Source organism: Vipera berus (genome assembly GCF_964194415.1).
Source record: "Vipera berus genome assembly, chromosome: W".
Taxonomy (NCBI): domain Eukaryota; kingdom Metazoa; phylum Chordata; class Lepidosauria; order Squamata; family Viperidae; genus Vipera; species Vipera berus.
Window position 1 is genome coordinate 52366930 of NC_138210.1, and position 18685 is coordinate 52385614.

General features: G+C 43.7%; 1 protein-coding gene across 3 annotated transcripts; it reads right to left on the bottom strand.

The window, feature by feature from the left end:
- Nucleotides 1-2256: 2256 nt before the first annotated feature.
- Nucleotides 2257-9398, bottom strand: LOC308676074 (uncharacterized protein). Of its 3 annotated transcripts, XM_081341787.1 has the most exons (3): nucleotides 9122-9398; nucleotides 4163-5739; nucleotides 2257-3725 (listed from the first exon to the last, which is right to left on the bottom strand). In XM_081341787.1, exons 2-3 carry the CDS (start codon nucleotides 5715-5717, stop codon nucleotides 3682-3684), a joined length of 1599 nt encoding a protein of 532 aa, XP_081197913.1. In that variant the 5' UTR covers nucleotides 5718-5739; nucleotides 9122-9398; the 3' UTR covers nucleotides 2257-3681. The 3 variants fall into 3 exon arrangements, with proteins under 3 accessions (XP_081197913.1, XP_081197912.1, XP_081197911.1); XM_081341786.1 differs by having other exon boundaries at nucleotides 2257-5739; nucleotides 9128-9398; XM_081341785.1 differs by having other exon boundaries at nucleotides 2257-5739.
- Between the last annotated feature and the right edge of the window lie 9287 nt (nucleotides 9399-18685).

Consider the following 18685-nt stretch of genomic DNA (forward strand, 5'->3'; position numbering starts at 1 on the left):
AGGAACCATTTGATTTGTCCAAATCTCTTTTTCTCTGTTGTGGTTGAATTTGTTAGCGGGTGCAAGTCATGTCCCCCCAAAACGTATTAGTGACAAAACACCTAGAATTTCCAGTTTATCTAGAACAGTAGTTCTCAACCTGTGGTCTATGGACCCCTATGGGGCCAAGATGTCATCACAGGGGGTCCGTGAAGGCTTGAAGAAATGTATGATTTAAATCTTGAGTTAAGTCTTGGTGGTCCGTGGCCACAAAAGGTATTTAAAAGGGGGTCCATGGTGAAGAAAAGGTTAAGAGCCAGAAGGTATGAGGACTCTAGTCAAGTTGAGAGTAAGGGGCTAGAAAGCAGTATTCCCTGGACACAGTTGTGTGGGAAGAGTTTTTAAGGGAGTGGTGGGTTGTTGAGATGAAGTAGCCTAGTTTTTAATTGTGGTTGGGAGTTCTTTTGAAGAACCAGTTGTTTTGGAGTGTGTAATCAAGACTGATCAACCATCTTTTCCACTGTACTCTTCTGCCTTGCGTGTGTTCTTGGATGATGGATTGTTAATCCTGAATGTACATCACTAGGATGCTGGATATCCTTCAGATGCCCACGTCCACTTGGCTTTGTTTGCTTCATCCTGGAACTATGAAGTGGAGGGCAGGGAAGATATTCCACCTTTTTGCGGGCATCAGACTTGATTGTGCTTTTTTGAGATGTCACCTGATAACACGGCCATCTTCTCAGAACTTCTTCGACCCTCCTGTTCTTTGAGGAGCATGGACTCTATAGCTCTCTGACTGGTACTGCTGTCCTGTACTCTCCTTTCTCATCTCACACTGGGAGATGGATGTCTTTAAGACAGGACTTGAACATCCCCAAAGTAGTGACAATTGCAAACCCAGAATAAAGAGTATACCATTGATAGGACCCGACCCATTGCAATCATGTTAGCTAACGACTTTTTATATTAATACAGATATATAAATACATACATTTCTATATAAATACTTCTTTTTAATAACCTCCCCTCCTTTTCCCATTGGCCAGAGTGCAGGAAGTGCAGTTCTTTTGATGCCAAGGTTTATGTCCCTATGATAATGTGTACTAAAATATGTATAGGACACACACCCCCTTGCCATCCTTGTCCATGCAGCTGATGGACCTAAAATGATAACCTGTCCCTTCTTCCCTCGTTGTACCCCTTGGGAACTGTACAGCGTGTATTTCTCAGTCGGGGTGGGGGAATGGGAGTGTGTTGTGTGTTTTAAGCCAAGCAATCATTTTAAAAGTGTCTGATTTACAATGTACAGACTAAACAAACATTAAAAAAAAAGAATTTGGATATTGTTTGTGCTAACCCACGTTGTGTTACAAGCTGGTGTGAGGGGACTTCCCTTCAAACAATGTGAGCGTGTTGTTAGAATCAGCGCAGAATAACCAGGTTTATAATTCTCAAACTAATGAAAGGAACGAAGAAAAAAAGTGAAGCAAGCCGTGGCAGATGCTTTTGCATCATGCTGTCCTGTGTAAAAGACAAAAGATCAAGGTGATCATGGCACAAATAACTCTTGTTCTCTATTGCAGAGAGAAAGGGCTTTTGCTCTTCCAAGATTTGGCCTATTTTCTCCAGCAAATCAGAGCATCCTTGATTTACTCAAAACCTCTTTTGCAGGAGGGAAGAGCTTTAGAGGACATGGACAGCGTAGGAAATTCTACCTGGCACCACACAGAATAAATTTCTTTTACATCACCTTATTCTTAGACAAATCAGATTCTTATTGCAAAGAATGTTTAGAAACATTTATGCATGCTCATCTATTCTTGTAAATTAATAATGAGATGAGAAGGATGTGTTGCGGAAAGATTGGGAGGGTACAGATTGAAATGGGAGCTGTGGATATATTTCGCATCATGAGACTGGTAGAGTAGTACCGATATCGTCCAATGTCATTTTGCAATTCATGTGGAAAATAGTTGAGAATTCACCATGGACATTTTAAAATGTTTATATTAAATAAGAACAGGGAGAAAATGCAGAATTGAGGGCGAAAAATTACCTTAAGTTTATTGAGCTTCATAAAGTTCCTTTAAAAATGGAAAACGGCTGTTTTACTTCAATTAACAAAAAAAATATCTAAATTGAGAAAAGGATTTGAGTTGGAAATAAGTTGGGTAGCAACACACAGGTAGCTACAGAGCCATTTAATTTTTTTAAAGGTCATTCAGTTCTTTTTATATAGAACTTTAAGTCAGATTTATATGTAAATTGTGTTGATATAAACTATTTTTTCTAACGCTTGGATTTACAAAGTAGAATGTCAACAAATATTCTGGCTTTGGTATTAGCTAATAGAGACTCCCCCTTGTGTGCGCAGACACACAGAGTTTACTTCATTGGTATAATGTAAGAAACTTTTATTTACTTAAATCTTTTGCGGCGTATATTTTTAAAATAATTTTATACCTAGTTGAAAATACACTCATGATTAAAATGAGTGGATTATAACAGCGACACATACTGAAAAATTATATTCCATACCAACATGAAATATAAAATCAGAAGTAAGGCCAGTTTAATTCCATGGGACTTGTGCCCAGGCTAGTAAGTTTAGAAATTCAACATAAACTATTCATTTCCCAGATACTTTAAATTTGTAGATAACATTTTTTTTTCTTGTAACAGGAAAATAACAGAACCATGACTTACTAATCTCACTAGGCTGGGTGAGTTTGCACAGCATCTTGCGTTACCCGCAGTGGATGGGCACACAGTCCATTGAGCTAGCAAAGTGGGCAGAGGCAATTCCCAAATCTAACCAGGTCTGGTCTCCATTCTGTGCCCCACTTTAGAAACTGCAACAGGCATTAATACACACTTTAAGGCTTAATTTTCATTGGCTTTGGTTTAATAAACAGGTAGTCCTCCACTTACAACCCTTTGTTTAGCAACCATTCAAAGTTACAGCAGCACAGAAAGTGATTTTCAACCAATAACATTTATGACCAAAGCAACAACCCTGTGTTCACATGATCAAAATTCAGGCACTTGGAAACTGGCATGTATTCATGATGGTCGCAGTGGTCCATGTGATCACCATTTGCGGCCTTCCCAGATGGCTTCCAACAAGTCGATGGCAGAAGTCAGATTTGTCTAAAATCACACAATTCCTTGAACAACTGCAGAGATTTGCTTAACAACTGTGGCAAAAATTGGGCACGACTCATGTAACAGAAATTATGGTCCCAATTGTGGTTGTAAGTCGGGAACTACCTGCAACGCCAATCCAAAACGCTGATTTTGATTGATTTCTAGATGATGCCAAACAGTCAATTCAAGCAGGGTATGAAACCCAGGATGAGGTTGCCTAAATGCATTACAGATTTGCATACTCCTTCCTGCCTTTGCATTTTACGTTTTTATGGTTATTCACAGTCTGGAATTAGAAATTGTAACTTGATTGCAATCTCCAGCGTCTGGTTTGCTGTTATCAATCAGTAAATCAAGAGTGCTATGACCTGCCTATGAAATGCCAGGTCCCAGCTAACCACCTGGTGCTTTCCAGTGATTTGGGGCACAATTGCCCACCATGAACATGCTGACTGGTGTTCATAGGCATTGAGTTTCAAAACATCTGGAGGCACTGAATTGTCTGGAAAATTGTTTACTAAAAATCAGCACTCAGTATTGTAATAGCGCATTTCATCCTTGGTTGTTCATTCTACCTTTCAGTGTGGGAATTCCTGCTGAAAAACAAAATCAATGTGGTTTTACCTTTCTACTGCTTTATTCCTATGCCCCATGCTGTCTGGTCCATGTATTCGACGATGCTTGGCAAAATTAGAGGAGTTATTGAAACGGCGGCAACAGACCGCACATTCAAAGGGCTTCTCTCCGGTGTGCAGTCTCCGGTGAGTGGTTAAGGCTGAGCTCTGTGTGAACCGCTTGCCACAGACACTGCAGCCAAAGGGCCTTTCACCTGTGTGCACTCGTAAATGCTCCTTCAGGTCTGTGGCCCGACGGAACTGTTTGGGGCAGGCAAAGCAGAGAAAGGGCTTGGATTCAAGGGTAGAGGGAGTGTGTCCATCGGAGAGCTCAGGAGCTGGGAAAAGAAAGCAAGAGGTGGGCCTCTCATCTTCCCTATGCTGAGCAGTACTTCCAAGCTGATCCTGCAAAGACTCACAAGCATTGCAAGATACAGAACACGGCTCAGGATTCTCCAGTTGCCACGGTGATCTTGTAGCCTTCGGACTGGGAGAAGAGCCTCCAGAGTCGTCCGTTTCTGAGGCAGGATTGTCCCAGGCTAGGCCATCTTTGAGCCACGTAGATGGTTCCACTTTGAGAACATTCAACTTTTCGGGGAAACATGTTTGAAAGTCTCTATGGGTGTTACTCTTCTGGGTCAGCTCTCTTTCTCTAAGGCCACCGAGAGAAGCTCCCTGGCTACTGTTTTCCCCTGGCTCGGAAACTAAAGTTTCGCTTTCGTTGAATCCCCCATCGCCTTCCCCTCTACCATTCTGCCTCATCTCTGGCCTTCCACTTGCCCCTCTGCTCTGTTTGAACCCTCTTGGGCCATTTGGCCTCCTTACTCCAAAACTCCTCTCAGAGCTCTCTGGATTCAGCTTGTGAGCAGAGCCCCCGTTGTCCCCGACTAGCAAGAAGCCTTTCCCACAGCTGCTGCCGCGCTCTAGCTGTAACTTACCAGGGCAGCTGTCAACCAGTTGCTTCTGCTCTTCCTGAATGTGGCTTCCCCCTGCTCTGTTCTGCCTTGAGAAGGGATCTGTGGGATCTTCGGCGCTTGCCTCTGGCAGTTGTTGCTTGAAGCTGTGGCCGTTGGGAACGGATGCTTGGCGGTAGCTGCAATTGCTGTTTCCCCCTAATTCCCCAGCATGCCCATTGCTCTCATTTGCTTCCTTCGAAGCATCGGCCTTGATATCGTCTTGGTTGCCCTGCCTTATAGCAAGATTTAAACCAAGACTGACATCATCCTGTTGCAGTCCCATCCTGTTGAAGCTATCCATGCTACCACTTGGTTGTCTTTGGCTGCTAGTGCAGTAGTCCCCTTGGCTAGGCCTAGTGTTATAAAAGCAACTTTGCCTCCCTTGAAGGTTTTGACCAGCCTTGTTCTTGCCTTCTCTTAACTCTTTGACGGTCTGACAGCCGCTTTGCTTCGACAGAAAGGTAGGACTGAGACTTCTGCCCCTCTCCCCTTCTTTCACTTGCTCCAGTTTCTTTCCAGACAGAGAATCCCAGTCCTTCCCACCAACTCTCCCTTCACTGTACCCAAATGGCGGGCCATGAATCCGTTGGTGCTTGCGGAAGTTGGAGCCATTGTTGAAAGATTTAAAGCAGACACCACAGTGGAAAGGCCGTTCGCCAGTGTGGATGCGCATGTGGCCAGACAGCACTGAGCTCTGAGTGAAGCGCTTGCCACAGATGCCACATTCATACGGCCTTTCGCCGGTATGTACCCGTTCGTGATCACGTCGGTCTGAAGCCCTCTTGAAGCGTTTGGGGCAGAAAGAGCAGCTGTAAGGCCTCTCAGCGGGGAGGACCAAAGCCTCAATACTGCTGGACAACCAGCTCTGAGGCTCTAAAAGGAGGTTTCTGCAACCCTGGCATTGGGGTATTCGCTTGTGGGGCCCAGCAAAGCTTGGCAGGTCTTCCTGGCACAGGGGGCATACAATGGGCAGAACTGATCCAATCTCTTCCTTCACTGTTACTAGCTGGATCTCCATTGGCTAATCCCCAGCATCTGTCCTGAAAGTGACAGAAAGGAGTCATGTAAACTACAAAACAGAACAGAACAAATGGAATGGAAGCCAGCACTCACAGGGAGAATAGGGGTCTATGCAGTGCTTTTTTTGTAAAAGAAAAAGGTGCCGGAACTCACACATGTCATACAACCCATCTTGCCTACCCTACAAGGTTCCATTCAAAAAAGGTGCTGGAACTCCGTTCTGAGCGTTCTATGACAAAAAAAGCCCTGGGTCTATGGCTCATTTCCTGATTTTTTTAAAAAAAACTAAGGCTTGAAGTGAGAAAAGCACACCGTCTGATCTGATAAGAAACGGGGCATCCAAATTTGATTTCCCTACTCATTCAAATGTATGCTGTTGCACTCATTTCACTTAGGTCAGAGAGGATATCTATATATCCTTGTGGTTGCTAGGAGCCCAAAATAACTTGATGGTGCCTAAGGTCTGATGATCCACATATCAAGGTAACAAAGTAATGGATCTCAGCTAAAAATTATCTTATTTTTATTTATTTATTTTATAATGAGACTTGTATGCTGCCCTATCTCCCGAAGGACTCAGGGTGGCTAACAACAATAAAATAGAAATAAATAGAAATATTAAAAAAGAATTAAATTGTGTCAAAGTCCCACTAAAACCAATAAAAACATTTAAAATCATAATTAAAAACCCCATTATCATCAGTCCAGGTCGGCCTGTTGGAAAAGATATGTCTTAAGGTCACGGCGAAAGGACCGAAGGTCTGGGGCCATCCGGAGCTCAAGCAATGCTCAATGCTCTTGCTCAAGCAATGAGAGCATCCCACCGCTTTTGTCCAGGTTCAGATGTTAAGCTGACCTAATCATGACCTAATCATACTCCTAAACAAGGAGTATAAGGGAACCCCAGAGCTGCAGGTTAGCACATTGGAAGAAGACAATGGCAAGTCATGTCTACACTTGCCCAAAAAACCTGCATGATTGTCAAACATAACCCAAGGGCATTTTCCCCCTAACCTTTTTACAGAAAACAGACCATTGTGGAGAAATCAACAGCTACTAGAATATATGTTTTCAATGAAAGGCAGCAATAATGAGCAAAAGCACCAGACAAATGTGGGACATGGTGTTCTATATGTTGCCAGGAAGTAACATCCTTTTTACACTTCAGCACAGTCATAAACTGCTCCACCGCTGGCTTGGTTGCTACATTTAGGTTAGAACCAAAACCAAATAAAATCAAGTTAAAGCTTATGCGATGTGTGAACCCCACCGCTCTAAGCACAATGAGGTAGGGATGTAAAAAGTGTCTCACACATCAACCAAGAAACCTGTTAAGAATCCCAGCTAGGCTTCCCTCAAGCCAGCTGGTCTCACCACTACAATTCCTATCATTCTCAGCCAGGAAGCTACAGTCCTGACTCGGAGCTGACATGGGTCTTCCTTGTGCCCCAATTCTTAGAGGTTGAAGCAGGCTGAGCTTACAAAGCCTCCCTCTCTGCCAAAACCAGAAAAACGGACCATCAGGAGAACCTCTGAAAGCCCTATGCCAGGGGTAGTCAACCTTGGCTCTTTAATGCCTCGTGGACTTCAACTCCCAGAATTCCTGAGCCAGCCATACTGAGGGGAAAGAGTGTTTCCAAGCTGAGCCATGCTGGCTCAGGAATTCTGGGAGTTGAAGTCCACGAGTCATAAAAGAGCCCAGGTTGACTACCCCTGCCCTATGCTGTACTGGATAACATAAATATTAAGGTATATTGCTAGTCCGTGCATGATAGCGTCCCCGTACACTAAATAAATATCGGAGAGCAGATTCTGTTTTTAACTAGACCTGCTTTTGAACGTCCAGATTACCACCACCACCACCACCCCGCCGCCTTAGTTGCTACTTAAACTGGCCGAGATTTCCTCCCTTACTCAGGAAGGCCATTCGAAATCCCAATCGCCTCTTCCCAACGGGGTTAGTTAAGACTACAACTCCTATCACCTCCCAGGCAGTTCCCTAAACCTATCATTACAGCGCCTCACCCCCACTTTCTTAGCAGACCGTGTCCTTAACCTTCTTCCGAAGGATTTTATTTTTATTTATTTATTTATTTATTTATTATGGGACTTATATGCCGCCCTATCTCCCGAAGGACTCAGGGCAGCTAACAGCAATAAAAAACAACAGTACAAAAGTTAAGGGGAAAAAAATTAAATAACAGCCCCAAATATTAATTACACAGTTAAAAATTAAAACTTTTAAAAACCCATCATCAATCCAGGTCAGCCTGATGGAAAAGGAACGTTTTGAGGTCTCGGCGAAAGGACCGGAGGTCCGGGGCCATCCGAAGCTCAAGGGGGAGTTGATTCCAAAGGGCAGGCGCCCCCACAGAGAAGGCCCTCCCCCTGGGGGTCACCAGCCGACATTGTCTGGCCGACGGCACCCTGAGGAGGCCCTCTCTGTGGGAGCGCACTGGGCGATGGGAAGTCGTTCCCGGCAGCAGACGGTCCTGCAGGTATCCCGGGCCTAAGCCATGTAGGGCTTTAAAGCAGGGGTCTTCAAACTCGGCCCTTTTATGACTCATGGACTTCAATTCCCAGAATTCCTCAGCCAGTGTGCCTGGCTGAGGAATTCTGGGAGTTGAAGTCCATGAGTCATAAAAGGGCCGAGTTTGAAGACCTCTGCTTTAAAGGTAAGTACCAGCACCTTAAATCTCGCCCGGAAGACAACCGGTAGCCACTGCAGCTCACGCAGGAGGGGTGTAAGGATGCCGGAATAATCTCTCCTTGGGGATCGAGAAACTCGAGCTGTATCCTCCAACCTTCCTGAAGAACCCGGGTCGCCCCCGCCCAACCCACCCCGCCTCGTCTTTACGTGCACAGACATCAGGTGTTCGGGCCCGGCTGCCAGGGACATATAAGCAGCGCCGTCCTCCCACCCCCGGGATCCGCTTATCTTCGGCTGTGAAATCGGAGGGTGCAGACATAGAGAACAATAGTAGTCCGGAGCTGGCGAAGCTTGCGCGATGATCGGCTGGCCGGCTGCCTGCCCGGTGCCAGAAGCGAGGGAGTTCTCCACCGACCACCACCACCACCACCCCCCTTTTACAACAAGCTCAATTTAAAGAAATAAATAAACCTTTATTGTCAAAGTACAACATGTGTACGTTGAGATTAGCTGAGCCTCCCCCTGTGCTCTCTCTCCCCCCCCAACACACAGTGACAACAAACCCTCCAATTCACTGCACGCACACACTCACTCACTCACTCACTCACTCACACCCGATTCGCTTGGATCCTTTTGTCCCCAGAGGCATGGAAGTTCCTACTCATCCCTTCCTGGGCAGAACACCGGAGGCTGTCCGGTACCTACCTACCTACCTGCCTGCTCGCCCGCTTCTAGGATGGATGGATTCTCACCTGTACCTGTTCTCCATTTACTTTAACACGAAGGTGTGTTTGTTGGTTGGTTGGTTGGTTTTTTGTCTTCGGGTCCTTTGCAACTTTCGGCTGCCTTTCGCTGCCTTAGAACAAGCGGTTGGGGGAAAGCGCTCCCCTCCCCGCCGCTCTTCAGGCTGCCGTTCTCTGTCCAATGCGCGCGCATCCCCTTTAAATGAAACCGAAGGGAGAAAAAAAAGAAAATTAAAGGGAACGGCAGAGTCGGTCGCCTTATTTTTGCCGCCCGTCAAAAAGGCAAACGCTCGTTCCCGGTTCCCCCCTACCCCACCCCCCCCTACCCTCCGGCCCCAGTTTAAAGGCACAAGACGCTCGTGTAAAATGGCGAGACTCGGTCATACATATAGTGGCGCGCTCATTACGTTTAGGTCAGGGCTAGGCAACCTTGGCTCTTTTATGACTCGTGGACTTCAACTCCCAGAATTCCTGAGCCAGCATGGCTCAGCTTGGAAACACTCTTTCCCCTCAGTATGGCTGGCTGTGCTGGCTCAGGAATTCTGGGAGTTGAAGTCCACGAGTCATAAAAGAGCCAAGGTTGCCTAGCCCTGGCTTATTTATTTATTTATTTTAATTCCATTTATATCCCGCCCTTCTCCGAAGACTCAGGGCGGCTTACAAGCTTAGCAGTAGCCTTCATTCTATGTATATGCCTGCTTATTAGGGCTTTCACACACACACACCCAAGTGGCATTATTACAAGGTCAGCTTAATTGCCCCCAACAATCTGGGTCCTCATTTTACCTACCTCGGAAGGATGGAAGGCTGAGTCAACCTTGAGTCTGGTGGGATGCGAACCTGCACTAATTGCAGGCAGCTGGTGTTACTTAGGTTAAATCACGGGTGTCCAACCTTGGCAGTTTTTTAAATTATGGACTTCAACTGGAGTTGGAAGTCCACAAGTCTTAAAAGTTCCCAAGGTTTAAATACATCCCTGGTTTAAATACAGTATTTTTTCAGTAGAGCAATAAAGCAAGGTGAATTACAGTTGAATCCGAAAATTCTCCTAGGATTAAAATTTGTGTGTGAGGGTTATATTGCAGCAAGCAGGAGGGTCACCACTTGGTCACAAAAAGAGGCCTACAAATGTAGTTCCCATCCATCATCTAATAGTGGTCTGAATTTTCAGAGCTCACCTCTGATAGCTCAACAGCGACCTTCATAGTGCAATAAATACAGTGAAAGTTAAGAGGGCACCTGTTTTCCTGCACCTCCAGCAAACTTAATTATGCAGGGTAGGGTAACCATATCTAAAATAAACCTGATAAATCTGACTTCTTATAGCTCCAGCGTAAACATGCTATGAGGCTATCTTTGCCCATGTCTTCATGACACATGAAGGGAGTTTAAAGTTGTTCTTAGTTATCCCAATTTCATAGCGTTGCTTCTTTACTCTCAAGCCAAAACTTGATGTTAATCTGATGTCTTTCAATATGGTTGCTGATCAAAGAATGGAATGTTACAGATATTTTTCTTTTTATCCCATATCCCATCACATATCTATAAACATATCCATAAAATATCATTTTTTTCAGTCCTGGTGTCAGTGGAAAATCCAAGAAGGGTAGCTATAAGTAATAACATATTTTAACCTTGCTCAAATAAACCAACTTTATATTCCTTCCTTTTACTTCTATCAGTCGTTATCACTCAAATACTGTTGCAGGGTTTGATTTCATTTCTTCTTTGCTTCTTCGTACAGAGTTCTTCAAGGCTTTAGCAAGCCTCTTCTGTACATACAGTAGGAAAAATTCTCCAAGTCATTCTCTTGGGTTTATTATTTGCATTTTAAATTTTAAAAACCAATCTGTTGTATTTGTATTTTTGTGGATCCAGTGAAACTCCGTTTTCTAAATAATTACTTTCAATACCATATCTATTTTGTCATATGGCATGGGTCCAGATTTCCTTAGGGAGCACCTGCTACCAGCATCAGTTTCCCATCGTCCTGTGCGCGCCCACAGGGAGGGCCTCCTTAGGGTTCTGCCGGTTAGAGATTGCTGGCGGGTGTATTCCCAGGGGGAGGGCGTTCTCTGTGAGTGCGCCCGCCCTTTGGAACGAACTGCTGATGGAACTTCGGACTGCCCCCCACCTTCGCTCGTTTCGCCAGGACTTAAAAACCTGGTTGTTCGAATTGTCTGGCCTGGACTGAGGGATTTTAAATTTTAAAGTATTTAATTAAATTATATTAAATTATATTAAATTAATTTTAAAATTTTAATTTTACTGTTATTAGGAATTGTGAGCCTGTACTACCGTAATTTAATTCCATTTTATTCTTTTTTGTACTGTTTTAATTGCCCTGTGAACCGCCCTGAGTCCTTCGGGAATAGGGCGGTATATAAATTCAACTAATAAATAAAAAATAAATAAATAAATAAATAAATAAAACATTTGGTCTACATCTGACACTTCTTCAGTAACATGAGCCTTCAGTAACAATGAGCCTTGGTGGAGCAGTGGGCTAATGCCTCCTTAAGTAACACCAGCTGCCTGCAATTATTGCAGGTTCGCATCCCACCAGGCTCAAGGTTGACTCAGCCTTCCATCCTTCCGAGGTAGGTAAAATGAGGACCCAGATTGTTGGGGGCAATAAGCTGACTTTGTAATAATGCCGCTTGGGGGGGGGGCGAAAGCCCTAATAAGCAGGCATATACATAGAATGAAGGCTATTGCTAAGCACATTTAATTTGTGCTTAGATTGTAAGCCGCCCTGAGTCTTCGGAGAAGGGCGGGATATAAATGGGATTAAAATAAATAAATAAATAAATAAATAAATAAATAAATAAATAAATAAATAAATAAATAAATAAACATCTTTTGGACATAGTCTATCCTTAAAACCAGACATAATTACTGCATTGTTGTTATCCTGGCTACTGATTCCATTCTTCAAAAGTCTCCCTCAGTATTTTTATTGTCATAACCAACTTGACAGGCCTGTTATATTTCCTTTACCTAAAATCTTTAGTTTCCTCTAATGTCCAGTTTTTGAAACCTATTATTTATTTTGTGTCTTGTAAAAAGCAAAACAGCATATATTTCCCATAAGCAGTTGTCTGTATTATATAAATAATTCTAAAATCTTATTGTAAAAGTTTCAATATTCCAGTTTTGTCTGCCTCCCCCCCTTAGTCTGTTTATAACTTTGTAAGATTAAACTCTTACGTTGATTTCGTGCTATTTCAGACTCTTTAAATTCTTACGCTTAGTTTTCCTTGGTTCAGGATTAAAGGCAGACTCACTCAGCATTTGCAAACATGGTTTCCTCTGAAAGTCTTCACCACAGTTGTGATCAGGATGACTAATCCTATCATCTTCCATACTCAAACCTGCAGAAATCCATCCTATAGTTTATTTGAGTGGAGCAGCCAGGCAGAGCACGTGTGGGCCATCTCCCATCCTTTCCTTATCCAAAGACATTCCAAGGAACCAATCTACTCCCCTGTTCCTTGGCCTTTGCCGCAGTCATGATAGTTCACTATAGCCTCCCCCAGACTCTTAATGTGTGAATGCTCTGATCTTCGAGGCATGCCAGTTTTTATGATCCACCATCCCCTCCTGGAACACCATCTTGTATCATTAGATGATGATGAAATGATGAAAAGATTTTTTTTATCATTTTGTAATCACTTACAGCAGACATGTCAAACACAAGGCCCGGGGGCCGGATCTGGCCCGCGAAGTGGTTTCATGTGGCCCGCGAAGCCATCCTGGAAACAGTGAGGCGTGCCGCCCTAAGACGAGTGGGACGAGAGCAGGAGCGAGACCAGCAGAAAGTTATGGAACCTCCAAAGCGTACTTACAGTGAAGCTGTGGGAGGGGCGCGGTCCAAAGAAGTTACAGGGGCCATTTCAGACGTGCTCCAAAAGCTTTGGGGTGTCAAGATTGGTGACTAAATTTCTAATTTAGAATGTCAGTGGATTAAATTTATCATAGAGGAGAAAGAAAGTCTTTCAATATTCAAAACAATTTAAGACTGATGTTATTTGGTTGCAAGGAACGCATATTAGGGTTATGGTCCAAAAGTATTGAATTTAAGATTTGGTACGCAAGCTCCTAATTAACAACAAGTTGACTTTACTTAATTTACTACATATAAAGGGTACTTAATTGGATTATAAAAAATTTTAAATTTTTTATTTTTTTTTCATTGGAGATTGGAATGGTGTCCTAGACGTATAGATGGATAAAGTGGGGGGTTTTTTTGTTTTTTTTTTAAGCGTGTCATGAATCATGCTAGATTGCCTAAATTTTTTTTTATTTGAACTCAAGGATGATCTGGAATTGTGAGACATTTGGCGTGATATACGCAAGAACTATTTTTGATCATAGTTCAGTTTGGTTGAGATTAATAAGGTTAATAGAGATAGGCGCTTTTGGCGCGTAATTGAGAATTTGTTTAGAAATTAGAGGTAAATAGTAGATGAAAGTTTTTTTTCTTTTTTGAAATTAATATGAATAAGGATTGGGACTAAGAAATTTCATTTAGCATTTGAGTAAAGCTCCTTTTCTGTTTTTCTTCTTTTTTTTATCTGTAATATTAATATTGTTTGTAATCATTTTACATGAGCTAGAGGGTGATAGAATTAATAGTTTATTGTAGATAGCATATGGATGCTTATGTTTGTCTTTTGTTTCTATACCCTGTATTTAGCTCTGGGAAGTCGGGGGGGGGGAGGGGGGAATGGGGGAGAGGGATAGGGAGGGTTAGATAGGGGTGGGGGAGGGGGGGATTGATAAAGTTAAAATGTACTGTAAAACTTTTTAAATAAAAAAAAAAGAAACAGTGAGGCAATGGCCCCCACTGCCTTGGCCCTGGCCCAGAGACCCTCCTCCTGCCAGAGACACTCAGATCTGTCCCACTCCTGCCCAGGCCCCCATAGGCACCCTTGATGCGAACGATGTAGAGCTGGCCACGCCCACCCAGTAGGCCATACGAACTCAGGCCATGCCCACCCAGGCCACACCCACCCGGCCCCCTGAGGGCAACCGCAATGCTGATGCGGCCCTCAATGAAATTGAGTTTGACACCCCTGACTTACAGCATCCCCCAAAGTAATACAACTGAAATGTTTCCATAAAATAAGCAACTCTGCTGGTTTAGAGTGCTAAACATTTTCTTTCCCTAGTTGATTGATTTGTCAATGTTCATCCAGCATAATTAAGAAAGCCCTTGTTTACTTGGATTTCAGTAAGTTATTTGAAAAAGTAGACCACAATTTACTTCTTGGTAAGATAGAACAATGTGCAACTGACAATACACTACCAGATGGCTGATCAACTGTCCCCACTCAGTGGAACTACATCTATATAGGGGGAAGTATGCAGTGAGTGATGGGACGCAGTGGCTCAGTGAGTTAGGACGCTGAGCTTGTCGATCAGAAGGTCGGCAGTTTGGCGGGTTGAATCCCGAGTGCCGTGTAACAGAGTGAGCACCTGTTACTCGTCCCAGCTTCTGCCAACCTAGCAGTTCGAAGGCACATAAAAATGCAAGTAGAAAAATAGGGACCACTACTGTGGGAAGGTAGCAGCGTTCCGTGTACCTTTGGCGTCTAGTTATGCCAGCCACATGACCATGGATACGTCCTCGGACAAGCGCTGGCTCTTCGGCTTTGAAACGGAGATGAGCACCGGAAACGACTAGCACGCATGTGCGGGGGAACTTTTACCTTTACCTTATGCAGTGAGTACCTTATGGTTTTGTCACGGACCCAGGACTCTTTAACACCTTCATAAATGATTTAGATCAGGGGTGTCAAACTGCTGGCCCATGGTTTCATCATACCGAAGCTGTGCCCACCCCATTGCCAGCAATGCAAAAAGAGTCGCGATACGTCGTGACACATCACATGACATGGCAAGTTTGACACCCGTGATTTAGATGGAAGGAAGAGAGGGGGAATTCATCAAATTCGCAGACAACACTAAGCTGGGGGAAGTGCTACCACTTTGGAAGATAGATTCAAGATTCAGGAGGATCTTGACAGATGTGAGCATTGGCCCCTATCCAACAAAATGGAATTTAGTGGTGAAAAAAGTAAGGTGCTACACTTAGGCAAGAAAAAACAAGTACAGAACAGGCAGCACCTGGCTCAACAGTAGTGCCTGTGAGAGGGATCTAGCAGTCCTGGAGGACCCTACTTAAGTATGGGCCAGCAGTGTGCTGCACTTGCAAAAAAAAAAAACCTAATGTAATTCTGGGCTGCATCAACAGAGGGATAGTAGCAAGATCACGTGAAGCAGTATACCACTTTATAGTACACAAGTGAGGCCACATTTGGAATTCTGTGTCCAGTTCGAGTCACCAGAATACAAAAGGGATGCTGAAAACCTAGAAAGAGTAGAGAAGAGCAACAAAGATGCTTTATCGCTTTCTTTGGAGCAACTGCAAGGATGCTAAGGATGAGGATAAACAGTATGATGGAGGGTTGTGAACACTACGTACTCGTGGACTTCAACTCCCAGAATTCCTGAGCCAGCCATGCTGAGGGAAAAGGGAGAGGTTTCCAAGCTGAGCCATGCTGGCTCAGGAATTCTGGGACTTGAAGTCCACGAGTCATAAAAGAGCCAAGGTTGCCTACCCCTGGTCTAGCCCAGGGGTAGGTAACCTCGGCTCTTTTATGACTCGTGGACTTCAATTCCCAGAATTCCTGAGAGTTGAAGTCCATGAGTCATAAAAGAGCCGAGGTTGCCTACCCCTGCCATAGTCCATAATTGACTAGAGCAGGGGTAGGCAACCTCGGCTCTTTTATGACTCATGGACTTCAACTCCCAGAATTCCTGAGTCAGCTATGCTGACTCAGGAATTCTGGGAGTTGAAGTCCATGAGTCATAAAAGAGCCGAGGTTGCCTACCCCTGGTCTAGCCTAACAAAGAGAAGGACTAAGGGTGACATGATAGCTGTCTTGCAGTACTTGAGTGGCTGTCACAACTTATTCTTCAAATCCCCTGAGGGCAGAACAAAAAAGTAACAGGTGAAGCTCATTAAAGAGAGATCCAACGTGGAACTAAGGAGAAATTTCCTGATGGTGAGAACAATTAATCAGGGCAAGAGCTTGTCTTCTGAAGTGGTGGGTGCTCAATTGCTGGATGTTTTCAAGAAGAGATTGGACAACGGAAATGGCATAAGGTCTCCTGCCTGAGCAGGGAGTTTCGGCTAGAAGGCCTCCAAGGTCCCTTCCAACCCCATGGTTTTATATTTTTTTGCCCATCCACACCCAAAAGGCTCCCTTCTAGGCAACAGATCAACAAGACAGAGATAACACAGCATGACTTTATTTGAACAGCACAAGAAAATGAACCAGAACCCCAGAGAATGGTTTTTAATTAAAAAAAAGAGAGCAAAAAACAGACTTAAGTCAAATATACAACACTAAGTATCAAACTCACCGCATCACATGACGCGTTGCGACGTATCATGACTTTTTTCACATTGCCGGAGCTGGGGTAGACGTGGCCTCCGCAAGATGCAATCGGCCTGCAGGCCAGCAGTTTGACACCCCCGAAGGAGAGGAAATGTGGCCATAGCATCTCCCTGACTACATACCAGTCCATCTGACACCTTGCAACACATGTCTACACAACAGTCTGTCCTGCTTATTTCCCCAGCCTCACTCACATCCATCACACTACCAAGGAAACAGATCCCAAAACCTGTGAAAATATTGTAGGAAACCATAGTATCCCATATTTCTCCAAATCCAATCTTAGAACTACCGTACCAGGACTGCAGTAGTGCAAGTCAACCAGTAGACGGCAGTATAAATATTTTTTGCTGCAGTATTGTGGTCACCTGGATTCTACAGCCCACATATGGTGGTTGAGGTCAAGTGGGGAGAGGGTTTTTTTTGCTATTAACTTGAAATTACAGCAGTTTTTCTCAACTTGAGCAAAATGAAAATGTATGGGATTTCCCAGCCAGCATAATGAGATTGGAAACACTAATTCTCAGGTAAACTCAAACTTTACCAGTTTTGGCCCAAACTTATCTGGAAAGTTGGGTTAAAATGGCACCAGCTAATTTGAAAAATTAAAAAAAATTAGACTAGACCTGACAAGGGAACAGCTGAAGTACAGGTAATCCTCGACTTACAACAGTTCACATAATGACCGTTCAAAGTTGCAACAGCACTGAAAAATTTTACTTATGCCCGTTTTTCACAAGTTATGATCTTTGCAGCATCCCCATGATCCTGTGATCAAAATTCAGATGTTTGGCATCTGGTTCATATTTATGGCCATTGCTGTGTCCCAGGGTCACGTCATCACCTTTTGCAACGTTCTGAAAAGCAAAGTCAGTGCGGAAGCCAGATTCACTTAACAACCGCGTTATTAACTTACCAACTGCAGTGATTCACTTAACAACTGTGGCAAGAAATGGGGCAAAACAAATGTCTCACTTAACAACAGAAATTTTAAGCTCAATTGTGGTTGAAAGTTGAGAAGTACCTTACTAAACTATCTGAAGTTTGAACTGAAAATCTTTTGGAAGGAATTTTGAAATGTCAGTTTTTACTGGAAAACAATTGAGGGTTTCAAAATAAGAGAGTGCTCAGGTCTGATAGTGAAGGAATACAGGTAGTCCTCAACTTACAACAGTTAACTTAGTGTCTCTTCAGTTACAATGGCACTGAAAAAAATGACTTATGACCGTTTTTCACACGACCATTGCAGCATCCCCAGGGTCATGTGATAAAAATTCAGACGCTTGACAACTGACTCACATATATGACGGCTGCAGTGTCCCAGGCTCATGTGATCACCTTTTTGTGAGCTTGAGAAGCAAAGTCAATGGGGAAGTCAGATTCACCTAACAACCATGATACTAACTTAACAACTGCAATGATTCACTTAACACTTGTGGCAAGAAAGGTCGTAAAAATGGGGCAAAGTTCACTTAACAAATGTTTCACTTAGCTACAGACATTTTGAGCTCAATTGCGGTCATAAGTCGAGGATTACCTGTATACCATATTTTATCCTTTGCTGCCCCAGTTCCCACACTGGGTTTTATGCTTGTAAAAAAAATGTGGAGACGTCTTACAGCAGTGCTTGAATTTTGAGAGGAACAGGGGGAGACTCAATAAGGAAACATCAATTCCTCCTCATTTCCGCTACTTCAAAAGCAGTACCTAAGGGACTGTAAGAGAAGCACTCCTCCCCTCACTTTTTTGTATGTTTGCATTGTCATAAAGGGAGAGTCAAATCCTTGTTTCCCAGGAATTATGGAATTTAGCTTTTCCCCAGCCTCTTCTATCATTCACTTGGACAAAACCTCTGTTCTCTTTGAAACGCCATGTAGAAGAAAAAGATATCCTCAGAGCTGCCCAGTTTAACATCCCTCCCCACACCAGTTGGATGCTTGATACAAACTCTAGAATGGATAGGAAGGCCCTAGTTTTCCACCAGGCTGTTTGTGCGTTGAGGGATACATGAAAAGGGAGGCCTACCTCCAGGCTTAACAGGCAGTAGATTTCGATACCAGTTCTACAAATGCATTCACAGGCATGCAATGTCAGTCTACCTGAT